Consider the following 25,586-nt stretch of genomic DNA (forward strand, 5'->3'; position numbering starts at 1 on the left):
ACTGACTGCTCAGGGAGGTACAGGGACTGCGTTCTCCAACACAGCTGGAAGCAAACAGGTATGTGTTCCCAAAACAGCTTGCCCTTCTCTCCTGATTCTGACACCCGGTGCCGCGATGCTGTAGAAAAGTTGTCAAGAGGGAAAGGGAAAGCAGGCAGGAAGGACAACAGGGACAAGGATGTTCTTCTGGGAGCAAGGAGTCATCAGGCTCAATCCCCCCTGCTCCCAGATATGCCCATGCATTTTGTTCTGTATATATATCTCAACCAAATGACTCTCCACTGCTAGGGGTGGACAGACAAACACAAGACTGCCACTTCCTTGGCAAGAACTCTTCACCTTGGGCTGGAAGGCCACCTTCCTACCCACACTCTCATTGTCCTCTGTGGTGCATCCCCAGCTGCTCCAGGTCTCATACCCCTTCCTGCCAAGCCACCTTGCTCCAACAGGAAGAAACGGGAGTGCTGTACTTGTCTTCAGACCCTCCCACACCACACATATCTTGGCAGGGAAAACTGACCCCCATTTCCCTGTGAAGCCCAAGAGGCACGTAACTTACTGGAAGTCACCTGGGTCTCTCCTGGCCACATTTTCTGAATAAAAGTGACCATATCTCTATCCTGAACTAAAACTTGGCAGGGCTTGTTAGACATGTTTTTGGTATTGACAAGTCCATGAGGACATGCAGGGACAAGGATGTCAAATTGCCTTAGTGAACAGGTCTCTCAATATGGAAGACAGTAGCAGCACTAGACAGGACTGGCTGCAGACGGCAGGTGCCCAACCCAGCCTTATTTCACTAACAAAAGCACACCCAAGTGAAGTGCTGTCAGTCATTCAGACTCAGTCATATGACTTCTCTTCAGCCACATGCCAAAAGCCCAAGTAATTTATTTTATCTGTTCTTGGCTTACCTGCCTTGTACCAATTCATCCCAATAAGCCATGATTTTAGCAAAAGGGAACAGAAAAAATTATCAGACTAGTTGGAAGCAATTTAGTTTTTTGCTTATGGCCTAGAATCAGGCTGCAGCCCCAAATACAAGTTAAAAATAGGAGTGACGCGAGGAAGGCAAGAGGGCAACACAGCAGAGCCTTCTCCGCCCAGCCATGGACAAGGCACTGCTCCCTAGACGGGTCTTACCCAGGGACAGGAACCTCCTGGCCTCCCACCAATGCATCCCCAGCTGCCACCATACACACGGCACAATTCAGCACTGCCCTTGTGGAAAAAATTATGCATGCTTTTATCTCTGGTTTGGCCTGCCTTCTCCCAGTAGCTGGATAGAGCTTGCTCTCAGCTCTAGCCTGGCTCTAAAAAAAGCGGGAAAGGAGATGGATTGGGAACTCGGTGAGACCACTAAGCCCATTGCCAAGTGGCAGTGGATAGGGCATCTCCTCCGGTCCCCCAGCATCACACGGCAGCCAGCTCACTTGTGTGGAAGGAGACTCACCCCCTGGTCAAGTGCAGCCAGAAGATCATGCTCCACTGCCAAAAGCCCAGGGACTGGCACCGCAGCGGCATCAACAAGGTACCAACACATGAAGCTGGGATTTCCATGGCATTGTCATCTCTCAACCAAGCAGTACTAATGTTAGGAAACAGACTTTCTTCAAAGGAAATGGCAGCCTGAAGTGTGTCAGAAATGAGAGCCCCTGCAGAGATCCATCAAAACAAGCTCTCCTTTAGCCGTCTCGTGGGAGCAGTCTCTCAGCCTGACCTGGAAACATCTTAATCTACTGCCCTGTCTTCCACTCTGTTCTCCTTGTAATTTGAAAACTAATCTCTGAGAAGAACATAGAACAGTACAAAAGGCCAGATTCGCTATAATTAATATTTTAATTATAACTGATCGATGTAAAAAATACTGAGCTTCCAGTGCTGCATCTGGATGCATTTTATAGTGCCATACTACATCCTGTGGGAGCTGCCACAGAGGAGCTCCCTTTTCTGTCCTGACAGTAGCTGGCTAGAGGTTGTGTTTGCTAAGTCAAATGCCTCTGCAAGAGCAGTTCTTCCAAGTTGCTTTGTATATATTTAACCACAGATACGTCAGTGATAAAACAAATTTTTCACTCTACCAACCCTGTAACACTGCTGAATCACCACTGCCAATATAGCACAAACTGCTCCTGCTACATTTGCATTCACAGGCACCATCTCAAGTCTCAGATAGTTATCCCAGTGCAACCACGATGCTCATATGAAGAAACATTTTTTCCTTGGGAGGGTGACCGAGCACTGGCACATGTTGCCCAGAGAGGCTGTGGAGTCTCCATCCTTGGAGACAGTCAGCCCCTAGCTAGACACAGCCCTCTGTAGCCTGGTGCAGCTGGCCCTGCTCTGAGCAGGGGGTTGGAGTAGATGATCTGCAAGGTGGCCTCCAGCCTGAGCAATTCCATGATGAAGGCCACAGGAAAATTCAGAACATGACAATACTGTGGAGGAACAAACAACATGTATTTATTTTAAATCTAGCTAATATAAGCTACTTTAGGGAAGGGAAGGAAAGAATCAGCATCTTTTTTTTTTTGCAGGAGAAAAGCAGTTGCTCCATTCAGCCTATTGCAAACAGTACTGGACACAACCTTGCCTACCACACAGTACTCTGCTAACCCATTTACTCTTTTAATGTAAACAGTGGAAATGAGTTCGTCTGAGGACAATGTGAGCGCTGGGCCAGCTCTAACAGCTCTCCAAATGCAGAAGTAAGAGATCCTGCCCAAGTGTACAGTGGATCACACCACCCAGCCACAATCATTAAGAGGCATCATCCCTACTCAAGGGCCTCCAAAGAGCAGCCCCTCAACCACCACCCAGGCCTGGTAAGCTGCCAGCCAACAGCAGTCTCCATTGCCTTTTGGGCAGATGCTAGTGACCGGCAACAGCGTGGAGCTGGGGACAATGCCAACAGAACTGAATTGATTGAGAGGCCACCCATGTACGGCTGAAAGTTTATCTAAGGCAACAAAAGTGCAAGGAGCTCAACTTCCACAGCATACTGGTGCTTCCTGATGGCACTGATGAGGAAAGTCTGCCATCAGCATAGCACAGAAAGAACAGTTAATTATGGGGATAACTTCATAGTATGATTAACAGGTCCAGATTACATTTTAAGGATCTTGGTCTTAATAAAACAATTTATCTGGCACATAAAGGACACTTCTAAAGCAGAGCCTCTTCCAAGTTGCTACAGAAGATTGGAATTGTACAACTGACAACTACATTGTGTATCTTCTTTTAATAAGCACATCTTCCCTAGGTAGTTTTCTGTCTTTGATTGGCAAGCAGGGTTAACCCCATGACTTCACTTTACAGTGCAATATGGGAACATATCTCACAGGTAGATATTTATACCTCTAGGAATACCAAATTCAGAAGTCAAGTGTGAATAATTCACTTCAAGAGATTTTAATTAATTAAAGTTAATTATATCCTGAAAGAAATACAGTTTAATCAGTTTAACACCACATGATGGATGTATTGCTTAAGAGCTGCATCACCGAGTGCTTTACTGCAGTCACAGTATGCCTGATATTATCAGCCCAGCAGCAACAGATAAGACATCAGAAGTTCAGTACATTTCTTACTTCAGCTGACTGCAGGCATACATACCGTCCCCACGGTCACACAGAGATATCAAAATTCACTACAGAACTTAATTTCACCTGAAACTGCAGAAAAAGAATTTAAAACAGCCCTTTCCAGTGCTTTCTTTACAGATTGCTAATACAAGATCCTACATTTATTGTATAGAGAATGACAAAAATCCATCTGCCCATGGCTACTAAAGCTTTCTGCACTCCTGAACTTCACCACCAGCATCAACCTAATCAAAGGCAAGAAACCAAGGAAACATGAAAGGATGACCTATTCCAAATTATTCTGTCAACCACCCTTTACTTGGAGATGACGAAGGAACAGTACAAACACTTCAGGAGCTCCAGAAAAGAGAGTCCTTTAACTTAAGGACAGTGGATAGCTAATATCTCAGTGATAAAATTAGCTCCCCGAGCAAAACTTTCAGACTTCTTGCATACTTTCGATTTTAAATGTCTGTGGCTGAATCTGGCTTAATCGGGAAAGGTGCCAACAGTGAACTTTAACCATTAACATCACGATCCTTCCTGGTCTCCAGCCCATCGTGGGGGTCAGAGGCAGCGAGCCCGACACTCCCGAGTCCAAGCAACCAACCGCTTCTCCCTCCGCCCCCGTTTTTTCTACCCCCTACTAAAGCTCACCTTTTTTTAATTTTTGATTTTTACCGTGGAGACACAACTTACTACTTTTAAGCCCCGAGCGGGTGCGTGCTTTATATTCCCTCCCCAGCCAGCGGCGCTCATTGCCGAGTCGTGGGAGCGCGGCGGGCCCGGTACCGGGACCCCCGCCGCCAGCCCACGGCCGGAGCCCCAGGCGCGGTGCCGGCCGCCCCGCTCCGCGCCCGCGGAGTTGCCGGCGAGCGGGCGCAGCGCCGCAGCAGCGGCGGGGCAGCCGGGCATCCCCGCCAAGCCCACCTGGCTGCTCCACCTTGCCAAGAGCGAAGGCCCCGCGCAATTCAGGCGGGGGCATAGAACAAGGATGGGGAATCCGCCCCGTCCCCGGGAGAGGGTCCCGCCTGGGCGCCCCGTCGCGCAGCCCCAGAGAGCCGCCCCCCGCGTACTCACCGCGGCGGACACGGCGCTGAGCTCGGCGCTCAGCAGCAGCCCGAAGCCCAGCCAGAGCCGCATGCTGCCGCGCACCGCACCGCGCCGCGCCGTCGGTCCCTGTGCGGCGGGGCGCCGGCGGCTCAGTGTGGGGCTCCGCGGGGCCGGCCCCACATGCGCGTCTCTTCCCCTCCGTGGCTGCCGCGGCGCCTGCAATGCCTCGGGGGCGAGGGACTCGCCGCGCCGTAACCGATGGGCGGCGGCAGCCCCCTCTCCTCCCCCCGGGCGGGGACCCTGGGAGGGCGCAACCTCGCCCTCTCCCCGCCGGCCGCAGTTCCTCCTCCTCCTCCTCCCCGCCGCGGGTGGGTGGCGGGACAGCGGAGGCTGGGGGGGTGGGGGACGGGCGGGCGGAGGGGGGAGGCGGGCCGCTCCCTCTCCCCACACCGCTGCGGCCGCCCGGGAGGGCACGGCAGCGCGGCGCGCAACGGTGCGGAGCGGGCGGCGGAAGGGGCCGGGGTAAGGGCAGGGGAAGGGGCCGGGGGCGCTGGCTCTGCTGCGCTCTGCCCGTCGGGGTCCGCGCCCCCGCGGGTGGCTGCGCGCCGGCGGGACGCCGCTCTCTGCGCGGGGCCGGGAGGGGCAGGACACCCCTGACACCTCGGATCGGCCCGGCCGGTGGGGCCAGTCCCTGCCCCGGCAGCGGCGTCGCCAAGCCCGGGGACCTCCGCCGAGGGTAGCGGCGGTACAGGCGGGCTCTTCTCTGCTTTGCAGGGGCGGCCGTCCGGCGGGAGGAAGCCGTGAGCCGAGCCCCCGGGCAGGGAAGGAGCGACAATGGACATCTCGCAGCTTCCCGGTGCACGTACTTTTATTTGTCAGTAAGTAATTCCGCTCGGCAGGCTTTTTGGAAGTAACTTTTTTAAAGTCGTATTGCCACCTTTAACTGCGGAGTTTTTTCACGTGCTTGTTTTGTGCTAGGGGAAAACAAATACCGTGTTTATTCACCTTTCCCTGCAGGGATCTGGGGCTTCTGCTGATCCTGATGGAAGTCGTGCTGTCAGCCGTCAAAGTGGATGCTGTAAGTAAAATGCCTTACGACTTTTACTGAGGAGAGAGGAGGAAAAAGCAGTTTCCTTGGTACCTGAAAGTGAGGAACTGCGTTTTTCTTTGCCAGATGGCTTATCTATCATTCCATTAAAAGAAACAACAAACAAGTAATCTCTGCAAGCCTTACAAATTGCTGTCTTCAACAAAATGTTGTTTAGCAGAGAAGCATAAGGTTTCAGCGCCAGGTCATTTGAAGTATTACATTGTGGCTTTCGCTCAGATTGGGTGAGTTGTTAAAGCACTAGCAAAGCAAGCCCCAGAACGTCTTCATTTTAATAAGAAACGCACCGAGACAGGTGGGTGGGACAAAAATGCAGTGCTATAGATACCAGAGAGTACCTCGGGAAGTTGACCTGCAGGTGAAGTATCTTCAGTTATGTACAGACCTCATCTGAGGACTGACACGTTGAAGATGTGGCTTATTTTTACAAATCAGAGATGTTTTTATGTAACTTGTTGTTTACACTAAGTTGTTAAATCCAGAAACAAAAATTGGTAAGTTAGATGCTGTATTGGTGGTTGCCGCTATCTGCTTGAGTTGTTGATGTAACCAGAAGTTACTAAACTCTGGGATTATTGTCCCAAGGATGTGAAAGAAGCAGGAGATAACATACGTGGGAGTGTAAGATTTTCCTGTAACAAAATTTGGTGAATTTAATGGAAAAGCTGTCATGAGTGCAAGCAGGCTTTGGATCAGGCCTGCATCCTGCAAACTGAAAGGCTGCCAAGGCTTGGCTTGTGGCTGCATTTGTCAGCCACCAAGTGTGGGTAAGGCTTTATGGCCATGTGGAAGTGGCACCTTGATTGCATTCTTTCAAAAGCTATCCTACTCATATTTTAGTCCTACTCTCTGCAACTTTCACCCCCTCTTTATGACTGTGGTTACATCTTTGTGGTAAGATGGCAAAATATATTAAGGAATGGGATATTTCCCTAGGACTTTTGCAGCAGGTGATAGGACGCGTAATTTTGCGGCGCAGCTGCAGTTGGCACATGGAACTTGCCTGTTGGTCTGTACGGCTGGTTGGTCTCTCCACATCATGGCTGAGTGAGAGGTGGCAGGCTGGGGACCCACAGGCCCATGGGAAGGGATGTAAGCAAGGACCTCGAGTGTCTCATTCTTCTTTTCTTTGCCATGTTTTCATGGAAACATCATTCTGCTAAACGGATGATGGTATTTCCATGGCCTATGGAAACCAGTGATAACAGAAGTGTTTTAGGTCCTGTGATGTAATCACTGGGATCAGTTGACATGAAAAGGTGGCTTTTTTGGTATGACTCTTCTTTTTATGAAGTTGGGCTGTAGCATGTGGAGCATGATACCTAAGATTTAGGTATAGCACGGGCTGCTTCATTCTCTTGCATATTCTTGCTTGTAGACTGCAGGCTGTGGTGCTAACATAGAGGTATACTGAAGAGCTGTTTGATCTACCTGGATTAGTGGATTCAGTCTGGTCACAGCTGCTTGAATCTCCACATGCTGATTTTCCTGGAGTATCTTGGAAATGTAAATTCACCTCCTTGGAAATCTAATTTCCCTGATTTAACAGTTCCTAAGGTGGTGGCTGCACAGGAGATGAAGCACCCCGAGGAATGAGTGAGGAAGTTTGGTCATGTTTCCATGCAAAATTAAATCTGCATTGCCACCAAAATATTTATCCCATTTTCCATATGGCATTCCATATGCCACTCCCTTCCCTTAGCCAGCACAGGTCTTTCTGTAGTCATGTGGTGAACTGAATTGGGAGATTACTTGTTTAAACTAATCAGTACCCCAAAAGAGAAGAGGGGTGAGAGCTAACTTTAGCCTGGATCAGATCACTGTTTGTATTCATAGAAACTTAGGATGGCACAGGACTGGAAGCAGGCAGCTGAGGGGGGAGGAGGGTTGGGCTTTTGCCTTGTGTTGACAGCTCTAGTCAAGTGTGGTTTGCAGAGTTACAAAGTAGACACGTGGGAAGCAGCAGCACCTGAGTGATTGAAGTTGGGTTGTTGGGAGTCATATTCCTTATATTGTAATCCTGTTTGTCACTTTGAATCTTCTACTATTTGTTATGCAGGTTGATGTGCTAGTGTTATTAAGTGGTTTATTAGCTTAGATTAAAAAAAAAAAAGCTATGAATTATTAAAGTGTGCGAGAACAGATTTTGGAAGTCATGGTTCTGCCCTATAATGAGACAAGCAGAGGAGCTGAGTTTGACAGCTGTGTATATGTGAATGACTTACAGCTGCTGGAGATAAGTATTGTTGAATGAGTGAAATTGCACGTAGGAAGAAACTGGAATGAGATGAAGGGGAAAGCCAGGAAGAAGGGAGAGACAAAGAGGGGAACTCAGAGGATTTGACTGGGCATCTTACCTGGCAGGCTGCTGCTAGCTGTTATGGAGACAGATGTTTCTGAGCAAAGAAAGAAGTGAGAGGTAGAAAAAGGAGGAGGCTGTTTAGGATGTCTGAGCAGTGGGGAAGAAGAAATGGTGTCTCTGGCAAGAGGAGAGGATGCTGGTTGAAGGCTTGAAGTGAGCTAAGGAAGAGGACTCCCTGGATGGAAATACTAGGAGAGACAGCCAAATGGAGTGGATCAGGCTCCAGTTATCCTTAGCACTCTTTGGCACATACTGGCTGCTGATGTTATAGGCCTGTCCTGGTTTGAGCCAGGATGAAGCCAATTCCAAATAACTTTGGAACTACTCTAAATTATAGATTTAAATATTCATCTGGCTTAAATAAAATTGTGTTAACTATCCAAAGTCTAGCTAAGTTTGCAGATTTCTTCTTCTACCTTCTGTCCATGCAAATATTTAATCTAAAATGCAATTCTTGGATTACTGGTTTTTTTTTCTTTTGAGACAATGTATCACCTACTAATGCTGATATTTTTTTTTATTTTGTCTTTTCCAAAGCACACTTCTTCCTAAGTAGTTTTATAACATTTGATAACTTCATTGGTGCCCCCTTAGTATATTTTTTTAAACTACCCCTGATGAAAATTGTTTGGGATTTTTTTTCCAAGCTATATTCTGGTGGGAGAAGAGGAATCCCAGAAAAGAAGGGAATTATTGTCAGATAAAAGAAAGAAAACTGAGAGAAATTTAGTTAGACTAACATTTGCAAAAGTAACTACAAGTAAGAGACCACAATTGTTGAAAAAGAGAACCTATATAGATGCCTAAAGAGGTTTATATAGAAGGAAAGCAGAGTCAAAGCAGTGCATTATAAGGGATATATTATACAGAATGGCATCAGAGAGGGAGAAGCAACAATCCTTAAAAAAAGAGGGTAAAGCCAACAGTACTGTGTGCTTCTTTCTATCGACTTTATAGTGAAATTAGATTGCTGGCACAGGTGCCTAAGTTAATGCTCTGAGTTAAAATGTGTCAATGCTCTGTGTCTATCTTACATCCAGGTTTTCCCAGATGCGTCCTGTTTTATTCCATTTGGAAACTTGAAACAGGAGAACTTTTTATGTTAACCCAGGCTTTCCAGGCTGAAAGTAAGCCAGGATGGAGTCATCAGCCCATCCTGCTGGGCGTGTCCACTGTGAACATACGCACTAGGATCACAGTACGGGACATGTAATGGTGCACTGGTACTGCCCAGGTGTTAACGGAATGAGTCATCAATCTGATGTATGGAATTCTTCTACCACATTACTTAGTGCATCCGTCTCTTCCTGGAAACACCAGACTCCCTACCTGTGCACTACTTCAGAAATAGCTCTGCCTAGGAGATCCCCCAAAAAGAAACACCACAGTCCTATTTTAGAACAACTTCATTTGAGGCATTTCCATTCTGGCAGACATGGCTTATTTATGTCTGTTGAAATATCTGTACAGTTTGGCTTATCTTTTGTGTAAGAGTGCTGCTCCATAAGAAGACTGGACTAATGATTATTTTCAAAAAAACCCAGCATTTTGGGGACATTCTAAATTTATTTGAACCTCGAAAGAATTATAGGGTAGTTTGAAGAGGACACTTTCTATGTTCAGTCATGGAGCTGTGAAGAATGGGCAGCTCCTTTAAAAAACTATTAAAAGTACCAAGTGAAGGAGGTGGCACCCACTCGGCTACATAGGAAAAAAGCCCTCACTTTAACCAACACTGACAGCCATTCCTTGATCTGGCAATGATGTTTCTGTGATGAGGGTTGCAGTGTGGACCATGCTGTAGATGGGCAGCAGGACAGCTGCCCAAATGGGAATTTTGTTTTTTCTTTTATCAGAGCCAGGATTCCTCCTGTCAGCATCATAGGATGTCAAACTGACACAGTCATTGCAAGTATGGCATGTGTGGAAACACAGTCATGGTCCACAGCTTTATGTACTTTATTTCTGGTCCTTTCTTTTATGCTGTCTGTTTCACTCAGCAGTAAGAGAGTTTCCTTAAATGTCTCTTTCTCCTGTTATTCCTCAAATTCTTCCTTGGTTTTTTTTTTTTTTTTTTGCTGCTATGCCTATGAAACCAATACTCATCCTAGCTTCTTATTAGTTAACCATTCTTCCTAGGAAGGTTTCTTTAAGACCTATTTCTGTTATGTCTGTGTGGATTAAATTAGAGAGCCTATTTTTTGTTTACAACCAAGTCCTAACACTAATTGAAGTTATTTATTCAAGAACAGGTTACACCGAAGGCAATGTGTGGTGTCTCCCTGGAGTTAGCAATAAGGAGTAGGTTCTCATGTGTGTTCATGTTCCTTAATCTCTCGTTGCAAAGCCAAACATAGATTTTTTTACTCACTTTTTCCTGTGGGTAGATCAGAAGCATGCTCAATGAATGTCTTCAATCGTATGTTTGGAGTAATTCTATTTTTTTTTTTTTTTTTTTGAGTTATGAAATGGCATATCATGTAGTCAAGCTGCATTTGGTAGAAAAGACAAGTTTTGTCAGCTTCCCATATTTCTCAGAGGTTAAAGTGTTGATAATGGAGACAAGAATGCTGACAAGATAATAAATAAAATGATCTTGTATTTTTACTCTGAAAGTAGCTGAAGTGGTTTCAAAAATTCAGCATTGCTTTTCCTTGAGCTTCTAAAGTAGCCCATCTGGGTTGTATTGTGTAGCAATTGCACCACAGGAAGTCTTTATGTATTATAGTACTAAACCTACCATGTATTTTTTTAATTTTGTGCAAAAAATTATTTGTAAGTCCAAACAGATTTGCCTTGCCCTGCACTGTAAAGCTACATTTTATCTTGTTCAGTTATATTATAAGCATGCACATTTGCTATGGATATTTTAATTCAGTAGTTTAGAGAACAATTTGTATTAGTGGATTATTTTTTTTGGTAGTAATTAATTTCTTTTTTGAGACCAGACTATTCTTAATTAGTTAGTTGCTTTCCGTTTTCCAAGCCAAAAAATGGTGAAGGAGTGGAACATTCTTCATCTTCTGTTATACCAATCCAAGATCTTGGGAGAGTTCAAAGTTAATTTAGTACTTTAGAGTTAAGATATCTTTGCCTGCCAAAGAAGGCAGCTTATCTTCTCTCACCCCTTCTCCCTTAGGAAACTAATGCGTTGTGCTATTCGCAGTACCCTCGTTTGCTCTTAAGGAACAAAAAGCAAAGCGAAATTTGCAGTATTTCCTGATGTTTATCAACAGTTATTTTCTTTAAAATGGCAGCAGCTAGTTGAAAGAAGCAGTTGACTCAGCTTGCAGTGAAAGTATGTAACTTTTATTGTGCAAATATTTCTGAGTGACTAAGGACTGACGTTGATTTTCACGTGCCCTTTTTTGTCCATTTGGAAGCTGAAGGTGCTGGTGTGAATCATGACCGTGCAAGGGTAGCTCCTTGTTTTCAGACCCTAGAAAGAATGTGTAGCAAGGAAAAAGCCCTTGCAGCTAAGTTCCTAAGCTAACTTGCATCTTCATGAATAACTGCATGTACTTCAGCTGAACCAAAGTTTTGCAGCACAGTTCAGAGAATCATGGAATGGTTTGGGTCATAAGGGAGCTTAAAGATCATCTAGTTCAAACCCCCCCTGCCATGGGCTGGAACACCTCCCTCTACACCAGGCTGTTCAAAGCCCCATCCAACCAGTGCCTTGAACACTTCCAGGGAGGGGGCTGACAATTTCCCTGGGCAACATGTGCCAGCGTCTCACCCCCTTCATAATTAAGAATTTCTTCCTAATGTCTAACCTACATCTCCCTGCTTCCAGTTTAAAGCCGTATACCCCTCATCCTATCACTACATGCCCTTGTAAAAAGTCTATCCCCAGCTTTCCTGTAGGCTCCTTCAGATACTAGAAGTCTGCTATGAGGTCTTCCTGGAGCCTTCTCTTCTCCATGTTGAACAACCCCAACTCTCTCAGCCTGTCTTTATAGCAGAGATGCTCCAGCCCTCTTGATCATCTTTGTGGCCCTCCTCTGGACTCATCCCAATAGCTTCATGTCCTTGGGACATGTCCCCATGTTGGGAACTCCAGAAGTGGACACAGTACTCCAGGTGGGGTATCAGGAGAGCAGAGCACAGGGGGAGAATCCCCTCTCTCAACCTGTTGGCTACACTGCTTTTGATGAATCCCAGGACAGAGTTGACTTTCTGGGCTGCAAGCACACATTCCCAGCTCACGTTGAGCTTCTCATTGACCAACACCCCCAACTCCTTTCCTCAGGACTGATCTCAATCCATTCTCCTCTCAGCCTGTAATTGCACATGGAAATGCTCCCGACCCAGCTGCAGGACCTTGCACTTGGCCTTATTGAACTTCATGAGGTTGGCGTAGGCCCGCCTCTCAAGCCTGTCAGGGTCTCTGGATTGCGTCCCTTCCCTTTGGTGTGTTTCTACCAGACCCCCTCTTCAACCATTAGCAGTGTTTCATGAGGCTGCTGCATTTTCTGAACACGTTTCAGTTCGTACACCCCCGAAACAAGGAGATGCTGTCTTGTTTTCCTCAGCAGCAGTGCAGCAGCTGCTCCTGGCAGACGGGCATTGGGGGCTGCGGTGGGGAGGTGGGCAGGGCCCTCACCCTCCTGGCACATCCCTACAGCACCCTGCAGGTCCAGGGAAGGTCACCAGCCTCAGACACAGCCTTGGAGGGCTGGGCAGGGCCATGAGGATGGGGACAGACCAAGGCCAGGCTGGGACACTGGCCCACAAGTGAAGGTCAGGGTGGCCCATGGCCAGGCAACAGGGGCGGCTGACCCCAAGACACTGGCAGGCCAAGGGGGAAGCCCCACTTCTCACGGCCTTTTTCCCACGCAGGTCACTTCACACCCCTCTGGGAGGGAAGGCTGCGCAGCTGCACCAGGAGCTGGCCCAGCGCCTGGCCGGCCAGCCCTGGGGTTCCCCCGGGGCGGGATGGGGAGCAGGGCCTGAGGACTTGGCAGGTCCTGGTGTAGCCCGGACAACCCAGGGAAGGCCAAGGGGCAGGAAACGTGTGCTGAAAAGGCAGATGTGCAAGTTTTAAAATTTGGTGGACATATTAAGGAAATGTGCATGCTTTCAGAGGGCCAGGACGGAATTTCCAAATTGTTCAGGGCCTTTGGTGTGAATTGAAGGAGTGGCATTGTTTGGCTTTTTTTCTTCTGACTGAATAGGCAGTCAAAAAAGGACTTTTTGTCAAAAAAAAAATAATTTCAACATAAATTTACCAACTATTTTTGTTTTAGACATGCAAGATCAGAAGAACATTTAGATCATATTGGTTACCAGGGATGGGCAGTTACTGGGATATTTCAGGTGTCCTATTTATTCATAAATGATCCCAACCTTTATTTTGAAGTAGCTTTCTGAAGTCAGCAAGTAAAGATCATTCAGATAAATAGGGCTTGGCTTATTTTTGGCAGGTCTCAGCTGCAGATCATGCCCACACCTCTTCAATGGAGCCAAGTAATAAATTCTTTATTCCATCTATGCTTTTCCTCTAATTTTCACAAGGCTTTTAAAAGTTCTATGCTGGTCAAAATTACCTTCTGACTATATAATCAGGCTGTGTGCAACACTGGAATGCCAGGCAAAGTGAAATATTTTGGATACAGCACAAGCCCTCCCATTTACGCTGTTCTGCAAGTGGAGTTTTTCATTTTGTTGTTTTTTTTCTCCTTTTTGTTTGTGTCATTAGAAAACAACTAACTGCCTTGAGTTTAAGCCTTGTCCCAAAGCTCAGCTCTGATCTCACGGGTGTTTATGTCACTGTGGCTCCCAGAGCTCACATGCCAGCCATCAGTGCTCAGTGCGGCAGGCAGAGCAGTGTGGCTGCCCTTCTGCCCATCCTCGGGAGGCCACAGATCCTGGCTCAGCAGGGAGCTGACCCTCTCACTGCATGCCTCCTGTGGAAATGCAGACTTGGAAACAAACCTGCTCTTCATCAGGCACATAGAAAAAAATAATAAAAAGAATTAAAAAAACAAACAAACAAAAAAAACCAAATACAAAACCAAGCATCTGTACAAATCACAATCCAGTGCCTGTATCCTAGGAGTCTCCATGGTCAGGTCCTCCCCACGCCTGCTATGCCTTGTAGCCATGGGGAGCAGAATAGTTTCTTAAAGTAGGGATGGGAAACTGGGAGAGCTTAGCAGGCTTTCCCCATGGTGCTCGTGTGTCCTTCGTCTTCCGCACAGTGTTGGCTTCTGCTGCTCTGCCTTTGCAGTCTTCAGGCATGCTGCAAACAGATGAGGAAAGGCCTTTTTAACATTTGAGCTGCAGCCTCGCTGACCCCATGTAATTGATGTTCAGCCACCTGTTCCGAATCTCATGGCACCCCGAACACATGTGCAGAAACCCCAGGGAGCTCCTCCGGGAAGAGAGCGGAGCTGGTCACCGGGGCTGCCGGCATGTCCCGGGCTGAGCCACACTGAAGGGAGTGGGCAGAAAGGAATGCTGCTCCCGCGCTGGGCTGGGAATAGCTGCTGGGGCCATGGAGCATGGGAAGCCTGCATATCTCCCTGAGCCAGCAGCCAGAGAAACAGTCTGCTGGACATGGCCCAAACGTCTCTGCTTGACACTTGGAAAATCTAAGTGACGCTGGCTGGAAGGAGGAAGTGAACGGGGAACTTTTAAGCATTTCCCTTGCAGTGTGGGGCTGAAGCTGGGTTTTCCCTAGCTGCTTAGCAGGTGTGTGGTAAGAGTATGTAGACAGTTGCCCAAATCTTCTGTCCTCTCAACATACCCACAAGGAAGCCAGCACATCTGTTATCTCTTAACTCTAGCTAAAGCTCACAGGCTGCTTTCTCTCTGGCTGTGTCCCTTACAGTAAACCACATAGTCCCAGGTGAATTCCTTGCCCTTGTGGTCAATTGGCACAGTCTGTCCATGTCCGTAATAGTAATTAGCCTTGGTAATTAGCCTTCTTACTTTCCAAAACAAGGGGGGAACTTTAGAGACTCCTTGTGGTCCTTAGATTATACTGACTCCTGCATTGTGCCCAAAAATGTCTTAAGGTTGCATGCTGAAGCAAAGCAAGTGAAAGCTTCCTAGCCCAAACATCAGTCACTAATGTAGATAGGGAGAACGTGTGCCTCAAACTGTGACAGATTAACTGGCTGGAAATCAGGGCCCTCTCTCATTTCTCATGTGTATCAGTGTATTAGGTAGTTTTACCTGAGTAGGGATGAGATAGAAGCATGAGCTGATTTATAGTTAGGAGCAGAAAATATCAGTTAGTATTCTGAATACTTGCAGCTTGCTTTGCAATAGTTTTGCCATGTCACTTGAATAGGGAATTTATGCCAAGGAAAAGCAAAACTCCTCCTGATAGTTTTGTTTTAAGCTTTATTCAATGTTTCATTGCATTATCATGCCCTGCTTGTTGATATCTACATCATGGAAGTAAAATAAAAAGTAAGCATGTACATAGATGTAAATGGCAACAAGTCACAAACCAAATTGCAGAGGGGTGAAAAAGCCGTTTACTAGTCCTCTTTGTCATGCCCAAGTGTTAGGAAAATTAGTCCTTTCCAAGGAAGGGACAGTGACTATGTAGCACTTGGCTACATCCTCATTTGCTGGTGGCTTACACTGCACTCCCCAACTGTCCTTTGTTCGGTTCTTGGAGAGTATAAACATTGCAGTGCATCTCCTTCAACTGCTTCTCTCCCCTGAGAGATTTTGCATCTACATAGAGTGGTCAGGTGAGGGGAATGGCAAGAATGTGTGCTTTTACCTTCTGGTTTTAAAATAAAGTCAAGGATGGGTGAGTAGAAGAAGGTAGGAGTTTTAATTGTCCTTGTTTGTTGAACTGCAGTTTATCAGTCATTACCCCTTGTCCTATCACTGTATGTCCTTGTAAAAAGTCCCTCCCCAGCTTTCCTGTAGGCCCCTTGAGGTACTGGAAGGCTGCTATGAGGGCTCTCCAGAGCTTTCTCTTTTCCAGGCTGAACAACCCCAACTCTCTCAGCCTGTTTTCATGAGAGGTGTTCCAGCCCTCTGATCATCTTCATGACCCTCCTCTGGACTTGCTCCAACAGCTTGATGTCCTTCCTGTGTTAGGGGCTCCAGAATGGACACAGTACTCCAGGTGGGGTCTCAAGAGAGCAGACTACAGGGGGATAATCACCTCCCTTGACCTGTTGGCTACACTGCTTTTGATGAATCCCAGGATAGAGTTGGCTTCCTGGGCTGCAGGCGCACATTGCCAGCTCATGTTGAACTTCTCATCAGCCAATACCCCCAAGTCATCCTCCTCAGGGCTGTTTTCAGTCCATTCACCACTCAGCCTGTATCTGTGCTTGTCATTGCTCCAAACCAGATGCAGGACCTTGCACTTGGCCTTTGTGAACTTCATACAGTTTGCACAGCCCCACCTCTCAAGCCTGTCAAGGTCCCTCTGGATGGCATCCCTTCCCTTCTGTGTGTTTCACAACTCTAATCTCTTGGGTTTTGTTTGTATTGTCCCTTAGGGGTACAGTAATACATAGGGTCACTATTGAGTAGATGGGGGATTGGTAAGATAGCTTGAGGCTGGATCATAAATCACTTTGAAGATTGGGACTGTCGTCTTGAATTTGCCCGAGTAAGGAATCCTTGTGAGCCCTAGAGCAGCATGCTTGCATGGTCCTGCACTGTGTAATAGGTATGCAGGACCTCATGCTTTGAACCAATTGGTCTGTTGGTTTCTTCCCCAAGGAAAAGCATAAAGCAGTTACTATGACCAAATCACAGGCGGTTAGAGACATCGTACTGGCATGTTGGGAGCTATTTATGTGTTGAATCCAGTTTCCATGAGGTGGACTCCAGGCTTGTCAGCTGCTTCACTGGAAGTACACCATCTCAAATTAGGGATGATGTAATTTTTACTACTTTTTAAAAGTATTTAGTTTTAATTTAATGTGGTTTCCATGTTAGTCATGTATCATTCACTCTTTCATAAAGCCAGTAACGTGTGAATAAGGGGGGAGGAACTGAAGTACAGCCATCATTTGTTATGAATGAGAGTAGACTGATATCCGCCCCAGCCATATACTCCTAGCCTGGAGGCTACCAATCTTTCAGTTTCATGCTTTAAAAAAAAAAAAAAAAGTTCCATTAAGACAAGCACACATAACTTCATAGAACAGCACAATTAATTTTGAAAGATTAAAGTTTGTCCTTCTCAGAAGTTGAAGGGATTTGAAAATGCAGCTGCCAAGTAGTTTCACTGCTTATCCTGCAGATGTAGTCTGTAGAGAGATTACAGGACTTTGTGCAGATAATGGCCAATCCCATGCTTATCTTTTTGTCTATGCAAAAATATCATCTCCCCAAACATTTCTGTACACCCAGAAGAAACAGGATTGTTTTATTTAAAGAAGGACAGGGGCCCTCCTAAGGCTGTCTCATGTCAAGATCCCCCACTGTTTGCAGCTTTTCTGGGAACATGAATTTGCTCTTCTTTTCTTTGAGAAAATTCCTGTTCCCCAGTAGCTGAGAAGCCAAGCCTGGGACCATTCTGTTGGGGTTTTTTTTGTGGTCTGATTGCCCTAAAGTTGTTTCAGCTGCAGAAATCTTGCTGTTCAATCTCAGAATTTTTACTGTGTCTTCCTACTTCCAAGTTTGCCTACTGTCAAAAGGGACTACTGTTTTCCTAAGAAAGGACCTGTGAAAATGGTGAATTAAAATAAAAGTGCAAGGTAGTTGCTGATTTTCTTTCTGTCTTTTTTTGAACAAAAGACCAACTCAGTTTTGCCATAGCTCAAAGAAATTCCCTATTTTTCTGGCACTTTAGAACCAAAGGTAATTTTAGATACTCTGGTTAGACATTGCAGAGAGCCTGGTTCATAATGTCAGCTATCCCATGCATCTTTCAAGTGAGCAACGTACACAATGACTGTGCTCCAGAGCACAAGCAGGAAAGACTTCTGACCTTTTGATCTGATCATCTGTTCCCAAAATCTCTGCATGTCCAAAAGCAGCAAGACAAATGCCAGAAAACTTTGAGACCTGAGGAAAGGGAAAGCTCCAGAATTTCACAAGCAGAAATGGAGAGCAGCTCCCTGAGGGGTCCAGCTGCAGGACAGAGCTCCCAGCCACATCTGTGGGAGACCTGAAAATGCTGTCCACTGCAGACTCACACTCTCCTCCTTCAGGCATGAGTGTCAAACTGTCCATCAGCCTCCACAACAGCAGAGCCACACGGACTGTCTTAAAACAGAACCCCAACATGAGAGCCGTAGTTGACTTAATTAGAGAATGTGAGCAAGTCAGGATTTGCTGCCTGTCCATCCCAGTGGAGCTGGTCTTTCTGCAGCCTGGTGCAGGAGAGCCATGCCCTAGCCTACATCATGCAGGTGTGTATTGCCCAGCCAAGCATATGAGGGAGAGGTTGGCACATAAACACGCTGTTAGCCATTTTCTCCTCAGCATTCAGTACACACATTTGCGCCGCAGTTGCACTACATTATCTGTAACATGTCTAACATTTGAAAATAACTGGGATGGAAATGTTTTATCCTTCAACACTCAGAGTAGCATGCTGTTGCCTGCTGATTTCCATGACTATAGGTTACTAAGCTGGCTACTTTGCCAAGATAAAAGTTACTTTTTGTAAGCCCTGTGTTTCTACAGCTAGAACTTTCCTAATTAATTGCTCTAGAAGATTTTACAAATACACTGCAGCCCATGGTGCTCAGGCCAGGGATAGTAACCAAGGTGGGTCATTTAAAACTCACTTTTTGATGCTGTATTGCTACATACTGCATTAGACAGGCCTCAAAAGGTCCATATGTTTCAAAAGGGTATATTCAGCATGCTTTGAAAAGACTTAGCAGTGTGAGATCTTAGTATATTATTGCATGGATTCTGTCTAATTATTAAGGACATGTGACAAATTGCTTTGAGTCTAAATAACTAAGGCTGAAGAACACAATACTTCTGTGGCTTAACTGTTTTGTAATGATTAACTGCAGTGCTATGAGAGCTATTTTGTGCCACCAGCTTTTAAGCAGAACAGCATGTTGTCTTCAACAGAAAATTCTAATTTAAATTGGTGCTATCAAATGGTCTAATTTTTTCAGTCAGTTTTTAAGGTGAGAATGCAGCATACTTGTGGAAATCCTATAAACCAGGCTATAAGCATTCAACCTTTTCTGTTGGTTGCTCGGAGATGGAACAGAACACAATAGGATTGACTGAATTTAATGTTCAGGGTAACAATTAATAGAAATGCTGCCTGTGTGTGCTGACAGTGGGGTTTCATGTTAATCGTTACTGAAGTCCCGCTTTCCAAGCCTCCCTCAGGTAATAATGAGTGACTTAACATTATATACATCTTTTTACTTTGCTGGATTTGTAGTTGTATGATATATCTCTCTGTCTAAGCTGGGAAATGTTTTACTGTAAGCAGGTTCAATTCTTAATTTCTAGGAATAAAAAGTTCAGAATAGGGTCCTGAAAGAGTGAGTCAGAATATGTCCCCAAACTGGTGATCTGCATTTATTATCAACCAGTGAAATTATGTCTTGACTTAAATAATGATCATGTGACCAGCCAGCTAGGAATTTTACTCATTTCAACCCTATGACACTGCCACCACATTACACTTCCTTATGTAAGACTTAGAGCACTAAACTGTTGTGTCTTTTATCTCTCTTCTGTGGTCCTTGTCTCCCATAAGTTGAAAGTACAGACTCAGTTTGAGAGAGTACACTTGATTCATGTGGCGTACTAGTGTAAAGAAAAAACATGGAATGTATAAAGCAAGGCTAATATTTATAATGTAGGCTGTGATAATTTCCTGAATTTAATTAATGCTTGAATTACAGTGCCAGTTTTAGAGAAACATCCCATCTGTACTTTTTGTTTTTCCAATGTCGAAGAGTCTGTTACAGCCCTTGCTAAGTTGTTCCAGTAGTTGATTACTCTTGCAATAAACAAACACAGATGTTAGACCACATTGATCTAGCTTTAAAATCTGCCTCTGAGTTTGTTTTACCTTTTCAAGGTAGATGAAAGAGCTCAGCATTACTAGTTTCATTATGTAGATACTTTTTAATATATGTAATTTTTATATGTGTGTGTGTATATATACATGTGTGGCTTGTAGTTTTTAACCCATTTTGGAGTATTACAAGGCCAGACCTGGAACTGGGAGAATGGCATATCCATGATGTCTGCCACCAGTGCTGATGATAATAGTATGTGGTGAAACAATTGTTTTAAACGCCTATGCTCACTTTTTTATTTTGAAGTTACGTAGATTAACATCCTGCAGTTTGTCACTAAAGAAGCCTTAATTCAAAGTCTTTGACCATTGCCTGTGGCTTGTATGCAAGTTCTCTTCCATTCATACTTGAAATTGTCAGTCACAAGAGGACCAAGAATTTCATCAGTCTTAACTAAGAAAACTGCATAACCTCTTTATTTCTGTTCAGTACTACTCAGTTTATACGGCCAAATGCTTTATTATCTCTTTTCACTGTACTGGAACTTCAAATTGAAATGAAGGATTATCAAGACCCTGTTATGCCTCTTGTCAGGGAAAAAGATAACCCAAAAAGAGTTCCTCCTACTCTCTGTGTCCCAAATGTCTTTCCTTATGGGTAGGAATTTACAATGGGCAGCGTTAATATATATTTTAATTGCTCCCATTTTAGCATTTAATCTATATTCTACATGATTTTATCATGCCCCATCTTCATGGTATCAGCTAACTTTGCAGTGAAAAAGTTATACTTTCTTCCGTATAACTCATAGAATTGCTAAATAGCACTGGGTGAAGAATCAATCGGCAAGAACTCATATCTCTTCAACTGAAATTTTATCTGACACTTAGCAAAATATGTATTTTAAATCCATATAAGATATGTCATGTTGATTTTGTTATATGGTAATTTTCTGTATGATTCATTATCAGAATGTCATGCAGTATCAAGTCAAAGAGTGATGCAGTGAAATTGTTATCTTTGTTACTCCATGAACAGTTTCAAGAACAGATTTTCTCATAGCTCTTAGGTATTATTTAATGGTATAAAACTGTAAGTAGATATAAGAAATTTGAAAAGTACAGTAAATCAGAAAAATTAACCTGATTTTTAAATCACAGCCAATTAAGGAAAAATAACCCTTCCTTTCTCATTTCTTATGTACCTTCCATGCAACCCCTGGGCCAGGTTATCCTGTCACTGATGCTGTGAAATTCCCCTAGGGATGGTTATCGGATTTAGCAGATGTAAGTGAAAGGCAAAAGTGTCCCTTGTATGCATGTTGGTATGCAAAGAGCATCGGAAGTATTCTTGCCTTCAGGATAATTGCAAAATTGCTTCCTTTTTTGTCATCCACCCATGATGCCATCTAATTTTATGTTCCTTGGCTGCTAGCTGTTAGCCTCATTAACCTTACTTGATAGATTGTTCCAACATTTATGATTCTCATGTGAAAAATGCTTCCTGACGGCTGGAATTTGTTTTTCTTTAATTTCTACCTTTGCCCTCTTGTCCTATTATGTGTACTAGGCTGAAAATAGTAACTTGAGATTGGTGTGCCTACTCCTTACAGTGTAATGATTTCCAATTAATTCTCTTGCCTTTTACTTCTCTTAAGATAGCTGTGGTGATTTAAAACGATTTAAGCAACAAACCTACTTATTTTTAGTTAGGTCTCTTGTGTTTTTACATTTAATAATAAACTTTAATCTGGAAGGAAATGAGGAAATTCAGATATGTATCATTCATCAGTTAGCCTTTTTCCACAAATGTAACATTATCCTGATGTTGCTAACTTCTTTGTCTCATTTGGCATGGGGAATAGAGCCAGGATGCTGTTATGGTGGGCAGTATAACGTGACATTTGTAAGGTTAAAGTTTCATCACTCGGTGCAGTTTTACTCTACACAGTGTCAAAATCCTAGATCTAAATCCAGTTCATCTAGCCATGATGATCATTGTCAAAATGGCAATGGTAGGAAGTGCGGATTTAAACCCTGTTCACAAATAAAAACACTTTTTTAACATTTTGGGCTTACACATACACTCTGTATAGATACATTCTACACCTGTAGAGTTGATCTTTCCATCCAGCACAGGGCATCAGTAGAAGTACCCCCTCAAAGGCACGCAGTAGCTCAACAGGAATAGAGGCAGATGTTTCTTTTTATTTCTGTTACATTTTCTTCATAGTTTTGACATTCTAAAAAGGTTGAATATTGGTTTGTTAAGAGCTTCAAATACAAATAAGGATTGGTCCATAATGTATTACCTTTTCTTTATATGGACATGGATTAATTTTAAATTTTACATGCTTTTGGGATGGAGTACGTTGCAGTCTGGGTAGACTGCAGCATTTTCTTAAGACTGATCAGAAAGGCTACCACACTATTTCAATTAACTGCTTTGAAATGATGTTAAATTCTTTAACTTAAGCTGATCTAGGTCTTGGTGGGTTTCTTTCTTTTCTTTCTATTGTTTACTTTGTTGTTTCCTAATACTGGCTTCACAGTGTGAAGAGAGAAACTCAAACTGTGATACTTGATACCTAAGAAAAGAAGTTGTCCCATTGAAGAAGATAATTGTCCTCAATTGTTTACAAGCAATTCTCTGCAGTTAGACTTTTTAATTAAGTTTATAAAGGATGACAATGGGAATAGGAAGAGGAGATTGTATGTTACCCAACTGGGATGTTTCTGATAAAGTAATGCAAAGAAATGGTCATAGTGTATTTAGACAGTGCAGCTGTTCTTGGACTGAAAGGATGTACTGTTACTATTCACTGGCAAGTATTATGTTGTGAAGTCCACCTCTCTGGATGCAACTAGTTTGAGGGTTGTTCCCTCTTCTGAGGTTACAGTTTTAAAAATCAAGAGTTTGTCTTCTATTTGCCTGTAACCAAATATTTGCTTATTTGCTTCTTTGGAAATGGTTGTTTTCATGCATATTGTTAACACATTCACGTTTGTCTGAATTCATGAAGAAGCACATAGTAAAGGCAGCTTTGGCTTTATTATTTAAAACCTCTTTGTAAGAGTCCACCTGAGGTCCTACTTTACAGACAAGGTATTTTTTGAGAGGTTATCTTGCTGGGAACAAAGTTTGTGGGTTAATCAAAAAGGCAGTTCTCCCTATCTGTACACGCTTGTCTAATATGTGTCATTCATCCTGTGTTGAAAACGATCTCTTCTGTAATTATACTCTAATAACTCACAAAATGTAGTATTTTTCAAAGTTTCCTTTTAGGGAAGTAATTGTTTTTTCAGCCTATTAAAGAATACCATGCCAATAGATAATTTCAAATTTCTTCTTCAACAAAAATAACCGTAGGTCACACATTTGCTGGAAAGAAGGTTATACAACCAAAAATAAGTATTTACTGAGTCAACCATTCCAATCCCAGATTCTCCTGGGAGGTATCCCAAGAAACAGAAGGAAGTCTTCCCTCAAGTACTGTAAATTTAATGGTTAGTATATAATAATAGAATCTCCTGGAAACTCCATTATAGAAACTAATCCCCCACTTACAACAGTAAAATGAAGCTTCTGAAATAAATTGAAACAGTATCAGGCATAGTTTTCTAATATTTGCATTTCTTTTAATACTCTGAATGTATACCACAGACATCTATTGCTTCTTTTGCTTGCTGCTAAGCCAAGAATTTCCCTCTGTATCAGCAGCAACAGTGAACAAAAGATGCTGTGCAGCTGAAAAACTTGTTGTCTACTTGCTTGATGTAAATTGTAGGCTGGATAAACTCAGTAATACAAGGTTTTCCCCTTCATAATGGTCAAAGTAAATGCCTAATTTGAGATGTTTCCAAGAAGTCGGATTTCTAAAGGCTTAGCTTTCCCTCACCCGGCATTAGCCATGGAAGGGCTCCTCGGCAGGTCTAGGCCGACTGCTAGGGAGGAGGAACCTGCTGGACCTGGAGCATAGTGGGTGTCTAGAGAGGCATGGCAGCTGGACCTCGTTGTCCTTCAGAGATGCCCGTGTCCTTTCTCTGGTTGCACAGACAGCAATGAATGTCAAACAGGCCCTTCTGAGGTGTTTCAGAGAGGCTCTGATCTTCCAGGTGTCCATAGCCACTTTTGTTTAGCAAACACTGCTGGCTTGTGTATGTTAATGAGGACCCAAGCCTTTTCTTCCAAGCACATTAAATCCCCAGGCACTTTTCTTTGTCGCTGTGAGGCTTTATCGCTGCAGGGCACAGATGAGCTGCGTTTCCTTGCAGTCACACTCCTGTAAGGAGAAGCATCTTCTGCCTTCTCAAATGCATCTCTGGGGCGAGCTGCCCACCAGGGGAAGCTACTGCCAGCTGCCAGCAGCTGCTGGTGTCTGCTGCTCTCCTGAGGCTGCTTTGGCTCAGCCTGTGCCAGGGGACAGGGAGCCGGGGGTTCCCTGAAGGACATGTGATGCCCCTGCTGCACGCTCTGCAGTGATCCGGGGTCAAGCGGAGGAAGGAGCGTGCCTGCTGAAGTGAAGCTCACGGCGCTGCGGGTTGGCTACCTGGCTCAGCACCCTGGTCCGCAGTCAGCAGGGGAGCAGGGAAGTGCCTCTGTGCGAAGGGACACTTGGGAGGATAAGTACAGTGCGGCTCTTTTAATCATTTCTAAGCCTGAGTGCATCTCAACATGGTATTTTTTTTTTTGGTAAAGAAAGATCAGGAGACAGGAAGATAAAAGAAATCTAGTAAAAAAGAAAAAACAACTGAGAAAGTGAATTCTAAAAAAAAAAAAAAAAAGCAGCAACAGAAGGAATAATAGTGCTTTGTTTATTCTTTCCCTTTGAGCTCTGTGGACATATAATAGATTTCCACTTCTTGGTCCTACTTTCTTTTTCCTCCGTCCCTGCCCTCTGTCTTGCTTCATTTTTTTCTGTGACCATTAGTGCTGTGGGAACCTACCACCCACAGTGTCCATTCATTGCCTCTCCAAAGAGGCCCAAGAGTGCAGCCACCCTGCACAGGCTAACCTGGATTCAAAGGGCAGCATGATGTTGTAGCCTGAAGCCAGTTAGTATTTGTATAGCAACATGACATTGCAGGAAAAGAGTTCAGTCATGCTCAATTTTGCTTCTGGTATTGCAAAAGCAGCACATCAGTGGTGGAGTTGGATGGAATTAATTATATTAAATTGTTCCATAGGAACTTCTTAAAGAGTGTTTCATGTAGAAAAGCAGGCTTTTTTGACAAGAAGTTGATTCATATGAGGTTTCGTGGAGCATTTATTTAAGAGTTCAGATCACCTTCTTCCATGAGAAAACAAGGGAAGGAAATCTTTACAAAATTCCCTGCAGAATTTTGTCCCCATTTCTTCCTCTAGGCATTTTCCCTCCTCAGCCTGGAAGAAACAACCTTCATGGGTAGCCTGAAATGTGGAGACAGGCCAATTCTTTCTCCTTCACTGCAGCTCTTTGTCCCTGGTGACTGTCTTCAATAGTTTAATTAAACAGAACTCCTCTGTAGGAGAAATGCTTTCCATCTTAAAGGTCCAAGGGA

General features: G+C 44.3%; 2 protein-coding genes across 4 annotated transcripts in view; one reads left to right on the top strand and one right to left on the bottom strand.

Annotated features, from left to right (window-relative positions):
• The window catches only part of COL4A1 (collagen type IV alpha 1 chain), a 129,065-nt gene extending 124,120 nt beyond the window's left edge, over nucleotides 1–4,945 (bottom strand). The window contains exon 1 of the mRNA XM_051608259.1: nucleotides 4,665–4,945. Within this exon, the coding sequence (XP_051464219.1) occupies nucleotides 4,665–4,727 (63 nt within the window). The 5' untranslated portion in view covers nucleotides 4,728–4,945. The remainder of the gene's footprint in view (nucleotides 1–4,664) is intronic.
• Nucleotides 4,946–5,069: 124 nt separating this feature from the next.
• Nucleotides 5,070–25,586, top strand: part of COL4A2 (collagen type IV alpha 2 chain) — a 144,282-nt gene continuing 123,765 nt past the window's right edge. For 2 of the 3 annotated variants that reach the window (XM_051615916.1, XM_051615936.1), the window contains exons 1-3: nucleotides 5,070–5,159; nucleotides 5,412–5,515; nucleotides 5,655–5,715. In XM_051615916.1, the coding sequence (XP_051471876.1) occupies nucleotides 5,472–5,515; nucleotides 5,655–5,715 (105 nt within the window). In that variant the 5' untranslated portion in view covers nucleotides 5,070–5,159; nucleotides 5,412–5,471. The remainder of the gene's footprint in view (nucleotides 5,160–5,411; nucleotides 5,516–5,654; nucleotides 5,716–25,586) is intronic. The other variant, XM_051615926.1, reaches the window with a different exon arrangement.

The sequence above is a fragment of the Apus apus genome, chromosome 1, assembly GCF_020740795.1.
Source record: "Apus apus isolate bApuApu2 chromosome 1, bApuApu2.pri.cur, whole genome shotgun sequence".
NCBI classification, from domain to species: domain Eukaryota; kingdom Metazoa; phylum Chordata; class Aves; order Apodiformes; family Apodidae; genus Apus; species Apus apus.